This window comes from Hippocampus comes, unplaced genomic scaffold (genome assembly GCF_001891065.2).
Source record: "Hippocampus comes isolate QL1 unplaced genomic scaffold, H_comes_QL1_v1.1 scaffold343, whole genome shotgun sequence".
Classification (NCBI taxonomy): Eukaryota; Metazoa; Chordata; class Actinopteri; order Syngnathiformes; family Syngnathidae; genus Hippocampus; species Hippocampus comes.
In genome coordinates, this window is record NW_017805280.1 from 17431 (window position 1) to 30686 (window position 13256).

At 41.0% G+C, this 13256-nt stretch overlaps 3 protein-coding genes across 4 annotated transcripts in view; all 3 read left to right on the forward strand.

The window, feature by feature from the left end:
* Positions 1 to 776: 776 nt before the first annotated feature.
* On the forward strand, positions 777 to 8879 carry LOC109516404 (aconitate hydratase, mitochondrial-like). The gene is made up of 18 exons (XM_019870926.1): positions 777 to 830; positions 1701 to 1843; positions 1921 to 2179; positions 2354 to 2446; positions 2595 to 2753; positions 2860 to 3010; positions 3123 to 3227; positions 3322 to 3413; positions 3689 to 3794; positions 4198 to 4355; positions 4492 to 4565; positions 4645 to 4756; positions 5002 to 5184; positions 5351 to 5446; positions 5757 to 5948; positions 6353 to 6485; positions 6811 to 6932; positions 7164 to 8879. Exons 1-18 carry the CDS (start codon positions 795 to 797, stop codon positions 7293 to 7295), a joined length of 2346 nt encoding a protein of 781 aa, XP_019726485.1. The 5' UTR covers positions 777 to 794; the 3' UTR covers positions 7296 to 8879.
* Positions 8880 to 9097: 218 nt separating this feature from the next.
* Positions 9098 to 11387, forward strand: polr3h (polymerase (RNA) III (DNA directed) polypeptide H). Of its 2 annotated transcripts, none has more exons than XM_019870931.1 (7): positions 9098 to 9477; positions 9579 to 9676; positions 9837 to 9933; positions 10265 to 10351; positions 10490 to 10553; positions 10659 to 10890; positions 11121 to 11387. In XM_019870931.1, exons 1-7 carry the CDS (start codon positions 9465 to 9467, stop codon positions 11169 to 11171), a joined length of 642 nt encoding a protein of 213 aa, XP_019726490.1. In that variant the 5' UTR covers positions 9098 to 9464; the 3' UTR covers positions 11172 to 11387. The 2 variants fall into 2 exon arrangements, with proteins under 2 accessions (XP_019726490.1, XP_019726489.1); XM_019870930.1 differs by having other exon boundaries at positions 9099 to 9477; positions 9558 to 9676.
* A 391-nt stretch (positions 11388 to 11778) lies between these two features.
* The window catches only part of csdc2b (cold shock domain containing C2, RNA binding b), an 8103-nt gene continuing 6625 nt past the window's right edge, over positions 11779 to 13256 (forward strand). The window contains exon 1 of the mRNA XM_019870937.1: positions 11779 to 12390. The gene's annotated coding sequence lies outside the window, so the exon portion shown is untranslated. The remainder of the gene's footprint in view (positions 12391 to 13256) is intronic.

Here is a 13256-nt window from a genome sequence, read left to right on the forward strand (position 1 = left end):
TTAGAAATAAATAATGATGCTAACAATGATGCTGTCGTCGTTGTAGTTTAGGTATATGACAATTTACAGTGTACTTTTAAGATTTTACTCACCTTGCATGGGGCAAGCTATGATGTTTGTGTAATTTGTTGTCTATCAATTCTCTGTATGTTATCTTTCATTTCTCAAGGTTTATGTATTTTGCGTGCGTGTATAATAGTAACACTATTTCAGCACATGTTCGATTATTTCTGTTATTAACAAAAAAAAAACCACTATCCTGAAGGATCGTGAATTATCATGACACAGTGAGGATTTTTACATATGTATCTAAACAAATTTCAGCAATCTACAATGCACAATTTGTAAAACAATAATAATATACTATTGTGTGAAAAGGATATTGCTTCTTTTTATGATTCATTTCGCACAAAGCATATAAGCGATCACGTGAACCTATGATACAAGATATGTACACTGTGTTGTGTACTTTTTTAACAATTCTATAACAGTCAGTTGTCACACAGGAGATATATAAGAATAATAATAATGTTTGAAAATTAACAATAATAGTAAATAGATACAAATAAAAAATGCCAGGGGTCAAATAAAAAGTAAGAGACATTGAAAACATTAAATTGGGAGCACTAATTCAAGGATGTAGTTGATGATTAGATATGGATCTAAAAAAAAATCACATAAAAAAACTATAGCAAACTTTAGGCGTCAGGTATCTGATTGTAATAGTGAACGGATATAAACAGGTTGGAATATATGACGCCATATTAGTGCGACACTCTTACTTACGAAACAAAATGGCGTCCTACTGTTTCACCGTCACTCGGTTGCGGGTAGGAAACTTTAATTTTTATCTTATCACAGATGTGAGCTCTCATTCTAAATACAATACATATGAGAACACGTGCATTTCTTGTGTGGTGTCCACTAACGACCGTTTACGATTTGTTTATTGCGGATAAAATGCATATTGGCGTGCGCACTGTGTTGTTGCTAGCCAGGTCACAGTGTCCCTGGATGACTCGAAGGTGTGACGCATGTAACCGTGCATACACCGTGTCCGGTTTGACTTGAACTAATATTAAACCATGTTATATCTTATACGTTGTCAAATTAGATAAAAACAACTTTTCATTCACCTGTAATCCGATTTGAGTTTTACAAGGTGATAGCAAGGTTAAACAATCTAAACAAATATTGATGGGATTGCTGCTGCGACTCTTTTCTGCCATTACTTGCATCTGTTATATGGGTTGCCATGGTGTCACGTGAGAGATTTTTTTTTTCTTAAATGTTTGCAGTAGGTCATATATTCACTGGTGTCCATTGTGACATTAGTCTTGAGTTTTCAGAGAAATACACTTTAGAGTAAACAGAATTCTTGAAGAGTTAACAGTATTTATTTTTGCTATACTAGATATAAAAAAACCCCCGTCAGTAATCAAGCCATTTAATGTAAACTGTCATTTTGTCAGTTTCATCAGCGTGATCAGTTTTGGGGACAAAAATGTTGGACTCTAACCCTGGTTTATAGGCCACACCCATGCCTTGATTTCAGTCTGTGCTCTCACTCGATCATCATTTTATTGCCTTGCTTTTTCTTATTGAGTTACTGTGTAATTTCAAACCTGTAGTCTATTCTTAAACCGTACAATAAAAATCATGTTAGTTCCTGGAATCTGATTTTGCTTTTCCTGGTGCAGCTGGCCCTTGTAGCCGGTGCAAGGCAGCTGCATATGTCTGCTGCCCTCAGTGCCAAGGCCAAAGTGGCTATGAGCCGCTTTGAGCCTGGTTCCAGTATTAACTATGAGCAGATGCATGAGAACATCAACATTGTGCGAAAGAGGTCAGTTCCCCAGTGGCCCCTTCCTGCTCATATGGTTCACTGCTGCAACTTGCTAATATTTCCGTCTCCTCCATCAGACTCAACAGACCTCTCACTCTGTCTGAAAAGATTGTGTACGGTCATCTGGATGATCCGGCAGGGCAGGAAATTGAGCGCGGTCGCACTTACCTGCGCTTGCGTCCGGACCGCGTGGCGATGCAAGATGCTACGGCTCAAATGGCAATGCTCCAGTTCATCAGCAGTGGTCTACCCAAAGTGGCAGTGCCCTCCACCATCCACTGTGATCATCTGATTGAGGCGCAGATCGGAGGGGCTCAGGACTTGCAGAGGGCTAAGGTGAGCACAAACACTAACCCCAATCCAGTAGATCCAGTCAGTGTCATGCTCAGGTCTCAAAACGTTTGTCTCTGTTGTGCACAATTGCGCAGTAGTTGTTTATGTTACCTGGGTGACCCTCGGGACAAGTTTCAAGCTACACGGGTAATACTTCACTACTTACTTCTGACACAGGAAATGAACCAGGAAGTTTATAATTTCCTGGCAACCGCTGGTGCCAAATACGGAGTAGGCTTCTGGAAGCCAGGTTCAGGAATCATCCATCAGGTACGCGATAGAAAAGATAAATTGTACTATTAATGTCGCCGTTTTCATCTAACAGTGCCATAGGTTTCCGTGGCTCCAATTGAGGCAGTGTTGGCATCATGTTGACCACTTTTGCTTTTGCATGGGATGTGCCTCCTGCGTTGTGCAGATCATCTTGGAGAACTACGCGTATCCTGGGGTGATGCTGATTGGTACCGACTCACATACTCCTAATGGTGGCGGTCTGGGTTGTGTCTGTATCGGCGTTGGTGGAGCTGATGCTGTGGATGTCATGGCCGGAATCCCCTGGGAGCTCAAGTGTCCCAAAGTGAGTTCTTTCCATCATTTTGGACACAACTTGGATTTTCTCGACGAGTTTTGAGCGTATTTGTTTCCATTTTTGTATTCTCGACCCGGTTGCGTTTTGCCTTCAGGTAATAGGAGTGAAGCTAACAGGCTCCCTCTCAGGCTGGACTTCTCCAAAGGATGTCATCTTAAAAGTGGCCGGAATACTGACTGTTAAGGGTGGCACAGGAGCCATTGTCGAGTATCATGGGCCTGGAGTTGACTCGATTTCTTGTACAGGTAGGGAGGATGTGTCAGATCAACTGAAAGCCGGGGTAGGTCCACCTTTTTACAATATTGTTGCAGCTTAGTGCTTTTCTCTAAGATTTAGGTGATCCTTTTTTCTTACCAGGTATGGCCACCATCTGCAACATGGGTGCTGAAATTGGCGCAACCACATCCCTTTTCCCCTTCAACCACCGCATGAAGACTTACCTCGAGAAAACTGGTCGGGGAGGTCAGTTATTTCGACAGTCTTGTGCTCTTTAGTCGGAATTCGATCATCCGTCCGCATTAGTGTGATTCACGATTCTTTTCTATTCCTTCCATAGAGATTGCCGCTCTCGCGGATAAGTTCAAAGATGACTTGGTTCCTGATAATGGTTGTGAATATGACCACAACATTGAGATTAACCTGAGTGAGGTGCATTATATTTTTCAAGTGTTTTAAATATTTAATGATTTCAATGAGTTATTCAGTGTTAATTCCTGAACCAAAAAAAAAATACAACTAGTTGTTGGAGAAATACTAGCCTGCATACTGACCACGTCGATGTGTCCTTCCTCCTGTCACATGTTCCGCCTCGCTGTCCATTCTGTATTGTTGGACACAAATTCTGCTCCTTTGTGTAGTTGCAAACATACCCACGTAACGATTGTCTTGTCTCGTCTTTATTCATTGTTTAACTCTCGTCACAGTTGAAGCCACACATCAATGGGCCTTTCACCCCTGACTTGGCCCACCCAGTGTCTGACATCGGTGCCATTGCTCAGAAGAGCGGCTGGCCCCTCGAGGTTAAAGTCGGTCAGTCTTTATTATTTTAATGTCGAATACTTTGTCGAGTGAAATGGGATATTTCTTTCCTTTTTGCCACCAGCTGTGTTATCGACCTGCTGAGATCACATTACTGCTGAATCAGGAAGCTCAGAGTTCTCTTTCAACTCTGCTGGAGGAATATGCACCCAATACACAACATAATTGATCACCAAGCTAACTCGTATTGTAATGACGATGAATTTATACAGCATAAATTCTGAGAAATAGTTGTATCAAAAGATGAAAAACAGCCATCCGTGTAATTTGTGTTCCGCGCCCCTGCAAAGAACAACTCTAATGATCAACCTATTCTGAATGAATACCTCTGACATTGGATCTCGTTAGATTGGGCATGTTTCCCTAATGTGGGCTGTGACACGAAACCTTGCAGGTCTGATTGGCAGCTGCACAAACTCAAGCTACGAGGACATGGGCAGAGCCGCCTCCCTTGCCAAGCAGGCCTTGGATAAAGGCATGAAGTGCAAGGCCCAGTTCACAGTCACCCCTGGTTCAGAGCAGATCCGTGCCACCATTGAGAGGGACGGATATGTGAGTCAGAACCTCGTACTATGATTAATTTATCAATTGGCATAGTTATTGACATATAAGCTGTGTGTGTGTGTGTGTGTGTATGCATGGAAGAAATTGGAAAGGACCTCTTGCCAATTAATGTTGTCTTATCTAGGCCAAGATCCTGAGCGATGTTGGTGGGATTGTACTGGCCAATGCATGTGGACCTTGCATTGGCCAATGGGACAGGTACGAGTTGCACGGTCTCGTTCAATGACCAGAGTTCATCATGTCAATTTAACATGCCCTACATATTCACTGTCAACAGGAAGGATGTCAAAAAAGGAGAGAAGAACACTATCGTTACTTCCTACAACAGGAATTTCAGTGCTCGCAACGATGCTAATCCAGCTACACATGCTTTTGTCACTTCCCCCGAAGTAAGCATTGCTGCGGGTGCAATCCCAGAGTCACCGATGTGTTGACATATAGTTCACTGGCCTCATATTTGCAGAAAGCAGTCCAATCATAAACTAATCTATTTGAAAACTACCATCACTCACGTATAGTTCACATTGTTAATTGACAATGTTTGAGCGTGTCAAAATTAAGCATTATAAACTCTCACAGTTTTGGTCATTGTGACTTGTTGTTGTTTCTGTGCTTCTTCTGTAATTCTTTGTAGATTGTCACTGCTTTGGCTCTCGCTGGGACTCTGAACTTCAACCCAGAGACGGACTACTTGACCGCTCCTAACGGAGAGAAATTTAAATTGGAACCCCCCAGTGGTGATGAGCTCCCCTCCCGAGACTTTGACCCTGGCCAAGATACCTACCAGCATCCTCCAGCTGAAGGCAGCTCGGTTAAGGTCAGCTCACGCAATTCACTTTCAATGGTGGGACAAACCTGAATGAAAACCAGTTAGCACAGTAGTACGCTACACACTGTCAAGTATTGTTAAAATACAATCAGTTGTCGTCTGTATTTTAAAGAAAAGATGGAAAACAACACTGTCTCATATTTGATGTGTCCAGGTGGATGTAAACCCTTCCAGCAACCGCCTGCAGCTCTTGGAGCCCTTTGACAAGTGGCACGGAAGAGACCTAGAAGACATGAAGGTCCTAATAAAGGTGAAATGAAAGGCTCTCTTTTCTCAAAATATTTACGATTCGTGAGCTGCCTTGTATACACACAAAATATGGCTTTCTTGACATACTCTCGCTAGTTACAGGCTAACAGAAATGAGTATGGCACAACATGGTACTACACTAAAGGCACATAACTCTAAATTTAGAGTTCTCTGTTTACTGTATGACCCCCCCCCCCCCAAAAAAAAAGGTGACTTAAAAATCTACAACGGCGCAGGGACACAATGAATCGCGATATAGGACACGACTGACATTCCAGTTTCTTGATATTCTTCTCATTTTAATCTTTTAGGTGAAGGGAAAGTGCACTACGGATCACATCAGTGCCGCCGGTCCCTGGCTGAAATTCCGTGGTCACCTCGACAACATCTCTAACAATATGCTGATCGGTGCTGTTAACACAGAGAATGATGCAGTCAACAAAGTTAAGAATCATCTTACTGGAGAGTATGATGGAGTGCCGGATGTCGCTCGCCACTATAAGGTGAGCTCCAAGTGTTGGCATTTGATGGCTTGGATTGAAATACGCTCTTTATCACGGGGTATAGGTTCTGGACCCTCCTAACTGAAAATCTGCAATTGAGAAAGACCATATAATTTTTTATTTTTTTTTTACATATAGTTTTACTTCAGCCACTTCAGAATATATTCTTTAAACCTGTGTAGTTACCCCCCCCCCCCTTAATGCAATACTTAACATTTGACATTTTCTGGGCATCATATATTGTTCAAGTCATTACTTATGGTAGGTTTTAACCTCACATGCCAAAAAATGTGCTCTGAGCGGTAAAAAGATCAATGATGATTGATCATTTTGGTGAGTGGCGATTTGGTGTTTATCGTCACCGAACCACACTTGACAGCAGCCTTTCCATCTATCTCACTAAGGCCAATGGAGTCAACTGGGTGGTGATTGGAGATGAGAACTACGGTGAAGGATCCAGCAGAGAGCACGCTGCCCTGGAGCCTCGACACCTGGGCGGACGCGCGATCATTGTCAAAAGTTTTGCTCGAATCCACGGTAAGTTTTTAAGAGAAATTTGAAGACTACCTTGATAGCAAAAACTCGACCCAACCTCGATCCATGCATTTTCTACTCCACTTAATCTCAAAACTGGAACACGCATCTTACCTGTAGTGAGAGTATATGCAGTACTGATCACCTTGGAACTTTTAAAAACATCCACAGACCCCAACATATTGTTTTTTAAGGTCCTTTATCTTTATCTCATTCTCTTTTTTTTTAAGATTGAAGTAGGGAATGTCTTTTTTTTTTTTTTTTTGTATTGTTATGGTTGTCTATTATATATATATTTTTTAATCATCAAAATGTATTTATTTTACAGAGACTAATCTGAAGAAGCAGGGTCTGTTGCCACTTACTTTTGCTAACGCAAGTGACTATGACAAAATTCGCCCCGACGACCACATTTCAATCACCGGCCTGAAATCCTTTGTCCCTGGCAAGGTAAGCCAAGCCCTGCATCCCTTAAACAGTCATAAAGACTGTTATTCTTGCCAAAAATACACTGACAACAACAGAGAGGTCTCAATTGTTCATCCTGGTGGTTGTAGTTTACGTTGCAGTGCAGTCTTACAGCACTGCAAATTACAACCACAAAGATAAACACATTGGAGTGATTCCTGACTGGAGTGAGACTAACCCACGAGTCATTAAATGATCTGTTTCCTCCTCCAGCCACTGATGGCGGTCGTCAAACATCGTGATGGCAGCCAAGAGTCCATCTCCCTAAACCACACTTTCAATGAGACGCAGATTGAGTGGTTCAAAGCTGGCTCCGCCCTCAACAGGATGAAGGAGCTCCAGTAATTGGTTGAGGGAAGGAAGGTGAAGCTTATAGTGGCCATCGAAGGTCCTCAGCATGGATGATGAAGGTGAAAAATGTGAACGTAGAGGAGGAAGAGACCGTTTATGATAACCACACTTGTACGGTAATCCTTTTTGGAAAGGACACATTTGCACACACAAGGTCGCTGGACAGATGAAAAGCGCACACAGCCACAGATTGGATTGCACAATGCAGAGTCAAGCGCAGCAAAAGCCCAGCCAATTTAGTGTGAGAAGCTTAGCAAATCTTATATTTCAGGGTTGTAGCACACTAAGTGGTTGTGCTCCTTATTTTAGTCACACACACACTGCATTTAAGCGCGTGCATATATCATAGAGAGAGAGAGAAAATGAGTGAGAGAGAAGACTACTGTATGTTAGATGTTAAATAACATCTCTGTATTATCCGTCCAAACTGAATTTCAAAGCAGAAGGTTGTTCAGCCCACACTCCTCTCTGTAAAAAAACAAAAAAATGTGTTTGTTGATCTTTTCTGGTGTAATTATTGACTTGGACGTCTTCCTTAGTTGATTTCAATTTTGCAAACAAAATACCCCCCCACTCCATAATCACGGTACAAGGCCTTTTACTCTGATGTGCGCAGGAATATCTGTATGTTTCTCGACCGTCTTTCTTACTGCAAACCATTTACATGCTGCTACTATTCTTAGTATTAACTTGCCTTTTTATGTATTTGTGCATTTGCGAAATCTGCAGTGGGGAAAATTTGGGTGACTGAAGAGGTGAGATTAATTAATGCTTTCTTACCTTCCTTACCTGTAACATGATATATTGGCATCGAATGAATGACTGAATGAATGAATTAATGTGTATTTTTTGGGGGGTGGACGGGAGGTTGGTCCTATATAGAGCTTTGTTATACTACCTAACACACAATGTAGTAGCCTCTACACTGGCCCTTTGTGTCTTAGGTACTTTTAGATTAGTTATTTATCCTAAATCTATGATTTGTGTGATTATTTTAGCCCTGATAGATCATGAGATAATTCAGTCTTCACACATGAGTTCTTCAACAATGTTCTCAGTTCGCTGTATCCCATATGTGCAGTGCCGAAATCATGAGGTTGTTTTTATTTTTGTTTTCTTGTTCTACTCTACAGAATAAATACTTTTTTTTTTTAATATAGTGATGAACGCTCCATAAATGTGCTTAAAGGTCACAGTTTGTTGTAAATGATTTGCTACATTGCTGCACTATGTGTGGACGTGTGTACATAAAAAACAAAATAATATATATTCAAGTGAAATATACTGTGGGTTGCCAGTCCCGATGAGAGCTGTATCCATTTATGGTCCCTAATCATAATTAGGATATCTATAGTTACACAAAAGTTGTTAATACAAAAAAAAATTTACTTGTTACATCTTTGACAATATGAATTATTCCACTTGTGTTATCAGTCCGTACAACGTACAAGCATATGTTAAAATTTTTGAGAATCATTAACGATTTCTCCTATTGTGAAGCAAGCTGATTCAATATTGTTCATGGGTTGCAATCTTTCAGTTGAAAAAAAAATAAAATTTCATCTGTCACTTATCAACCGGTCAAATTGCCCATTTTTATACTTCAATGGTCTGTTTTCACAAAATGAATCGTATGAGAACTTGATTATTCCCACAACTCTCCATTTTATAATTGAGTATGATTTTGTAGCCATTTTCATTTTGTATGCATACAATGCTAATGATTGATGTATTAAAATAATCAAGTTCATTTGGCTTTTGGAGTCTTGTAAAAAAAAAAAAATTAAAAATAAAAATAGCAAAGGTTAGTGAACCAAGATCTTACCTTTTTTTAACGTAATCGATCTAAATTCACCTGATTGTGCATGCAAGCATTTCTAAAGTTGGCCTACTTACGAGCCCATTAATAAGTATACAAAGTTTTTTTAAAAAATACATCTGAAAAGGACAGATTATAAATCTATAATTGCCAATGATCAGTGCTTGACATCAGACATAAGAAAAACACCACTGTACCTTTAAATTTCGTGACGTCAGGTTTTTATGTCGTAAACCTACCAGAACTGGCGTAAAATAATTAACTATAAATAAATCACATGGTGGCACCATGTTTCCTGCGCCATCAACAACAACTTTGCGTTTGTTTTGGCATGCTTTCATTAGATGTGTTCGATAGGTGAGAAAGCGAAATATTATTCAGCCCTCACATGTAGCTCACACACTCGTCCTTGTGTTTGGGTTTGCGTGTGTTCCGAGTTTGCACCATGTTTGTGTTAGTGGAGATGGTGGACACAGTCAGGATCCCTCCGTGGAACTTTCACAGACAGCTCAACGAGGCTGTTTCCGAAGAGCTGAACAAAAAGCTGGCTAACAAAGTGAGTCTACGTCGCTACGTGCTTAAAACTTGGCTTGTTGTGCGCACGCGATGTACTGTTGTTCAATTGTTTGGTAAGTTAGGACGGGTTCGGTTGAGGTACCGCATCATGCTAAGTGATCCCTTTTCTACTTAATGATAACACTCTCTTCGTACCTCAGGTGGTCTACAATGTCGGCCTCTGCATCTGCTTGTATGACATCACAAAACTGGAAGATTCCTACATTTTCCCAGGGGATGGTGCCTCGCACACTAAGGGTATGATGAGCTGTTATTGCTGCTTCTCGTTGTCCACTACCTCCTTGTTCACTACTTTTAGCCTAAAATGAACAAACTGTTGCCATTTATTTATTTACAAATTCAATCACTCCTTGAAGAACAACCAAAACATGATCTTATTGCAAAAGTCATGTGTCATCCTGTTTTTTTTTCTCCCCCGTTTTCAATTTTAAGGCAGTAAGTAATCTTAAAAACATCTTGAATTCAGTTTTATGTAACCTCTATGACTTGGAACATAAGATGAGATGGTCTGTTTAAAAGTTACAACATCCTTTATATGATTTTACCTTTTCTTCCCTTTTTTGGTCAGTTCATTTCAGGTATGTTGTTTTCCACCCGTTTCTGGACGAGATACTGGTCGGCAAGATCAAGTATTGCAGTCAGGAGGGCGTTCATGGTAATCCCACTTATGAATTTGCTAGAATTTATTTTGCTAATTTTTTTCCTCTGTCTTATTAAAATAAACATCTCCATTTGAAGTAATTTGAAAAATGTGTTGAGAACTCTGACATTTCAAACTGTTTCCATTCCGCAGTGACCATGGGCTTCTTTGATGACATTCTCATCCCGCCAGAGTCTCTTCAACAACCCACTAAATTGTATCCTTTCAAATGTTACATACAATTAAGTTTCTTTGGGTGTGTGATATTTTCAAACAATTGGTTTATAGCGTAAGTTGTAGTCTTCCTTAGCTACAACTCAAGTGATGAAGCCGAGCAAGTTTGGCTTTGGGAATATGAGACAGATGAAGGCGCACATGACCTCTACATGGACCAGGGAGAGGAGATCCGCTTTCGAGTGGCGGATGAGATATTTGTAGATACGTCACCAACGGGCCCGACGACTGACACGCCAGCAGCCGAACCTGGCCAGCAGCCGGCTCCGCCTCCGGCACAAGATACCGGCGAGAAGAAAGATGCGCCATATACTCTCATAGTAAGATCTGCTATTCAACAAACTGACAGTCATTCCACTTTGCTGAGTTAATTCCTCTTTGCCAGTGTCAAAAGTAAGCATTATATTCTTTATGAAGGCAAACATTTTAATAGATGCCTTATATTGGAAATCATTCGAATGTGCCCGTAACATTTGTACCTAAAGTTGTGGCTACTGAGTGTATGTTAAAATATTTAGAATAGTGTACCAGACACTGTTTCTTGTCTTAGGGGACCATTTGTGAGCCAGGCCTGGGGCTGCTGTCATGGTGGAACAACTAGCAGGAAGAGGAGATCATTTGGACGATCATCATCATCATCGGTCTGGGAGACTTGTGGTTGGATCAAAACGAGCAAATTTAGCAGACTAAAACTGAACATTGGTGACAGAACACAGTGACAGATCGCACTGAGGAAAATCTTGGGCAAAATCCACCTAAAAGACATGCAAGCATCATGTTTATTATGAATTCATCTTTGTGGTATCTTCCATGCGAATTGATCCATAAGTATCCTCCTTTAGTTATTATATTTCACATTGGTCAGCGCTAATCAATGAAAACGAATTAATTCATTAAGTCAAGTAAGTATACTAATAAGAGTGGGTGTGATATTAAGAAAAAAAACAAATTGGATCATTTTCTTTTTTTCCTCTTTCACGTTGAATTCCAACAAAAGACAATAAGGTGCTTCCATCGCTGACACAGGGTCGTTTTTTTTTTTTTTTTTTTTTAACAGTCCAATTTACTGCCTATTGTGGCATTTGAGATGACTTTGTGAGACTTTGCGAGAGCAGAAAACTGCAAGTTTCACTTTGTGTGGAGATTTACTGTCAGAATTAAGAAAGGGACGCCACTTATTATTCATCAGGCCCTTCAGATCTCAAACGCTTTTTTTGCTGTTGTAGCGGTCCGCTTATGCCGTGTCGCTCGGTGTTTGGTGTGCCTAACTGGGACTTAATCGTGATGAAGTTAGGCAATATGTGAGTGACGAGAAGATAAACTCAAAGGTGATGAATTAAACCCACAAGCATGCTTTTCTGTAATGTTTAATGTCTTTTTGGAAAGTATTGCTTGTCTCTTCCAAACAATGAATCCCCACCGAGGGAGAGGATGACGAACGCACAGCCCGTCAATTTCTGCAATTAATAATCCCATTTAAACTCTCTTAATTATGCAGATTAATAACCAAATTTTCTTAACTAATACGCCTCGTCGCCGTGCGCTTACATCACGGAAGAGACGTTCAAAAGCAGAGTTTTCCGCCACAGCGAGCGCACTTTCCGACGCATCAAGTCCCCTCGCAGGGTGGAGGAGCGTATTGCGCATGCGCACTCTCGCATCACGCCATCGGAAACCACCGCCAGCTGCGCACGCCCGCCGTCACATCGGGTTTTCCCACTTATTTATTTAATTTGACCCTTATATAATGCCACGCATCCACTCAACGCACACTTTGGCACAGTGAGCCGACCGTCCAACCAGCCGGTGGGTCCGCTGCTGTAAGTAACATTTCGTCTTCATAATGCATCGTGGTCGTTGGGGAGCCAAAGCAGAGGGGCAGTCAGTGGGGGAGCCTTTGTTTTTGGATGGGCACGGCTCGTTGGACAGGAAGTGAAAATACCGTTCAAATATCGTGTAGCGGTTGACTAGTGTGGCTGCTTAGAGTCTTAAATTGCTAGTCATCAGATTCTCTTTTTATACCATCCGTAATTTACTGTGAGAGTCTGCTCGAAACGAGATTAAAGCAAATATTTTGTATCATGTTTTCCTTGCATTGGCTTGTTAATCAGCTTTCCGACTCGCTCCAGTGTCATTGTGTCACCGTTTGCTCCTCCTGTTTTGTATTATTGCCGCTACTTCCAAATAAAGATAAGCTTAGAGTCTTAAATTGCTAGTCATCAGATTCTCTTTTTATACCATCCGTAATTTACTGTGAGAGTCTTCTCGAAACGAGATTAAAGCAAATATTTTGTATCATGTTTTCCTTGCATTGGCTTGTTAATCAGCTTTCCGACTCGCTCCAGTGTCATTGTGTCACCGTTTGCTCCTCCTGTTTTGTATTATTGCCGCTACTTCCAAATAAAGATAATGTGATTTCTATAGCATAGTCATCTGGGAATTGGGGACGGGGTTGCTGACGTCACTCCTCGGTGGCCTCCTGCAGCTGTTCTGACGTCACCCGCGAGCATCACATACAGGAGTGGGCGTGAGACGCACACAGAGCAGAGTGGCTTTACAGCAGTGCAATGAATCATCCCTCTTAAATCAATTATGAAGAAATCATGTAAAATGTTGCTTTGTTTAAAGACTAAACTAGACTCCATAAATTCTGCTTGGAAGCTTTTTTTTTTTTTTTTTTTTAATA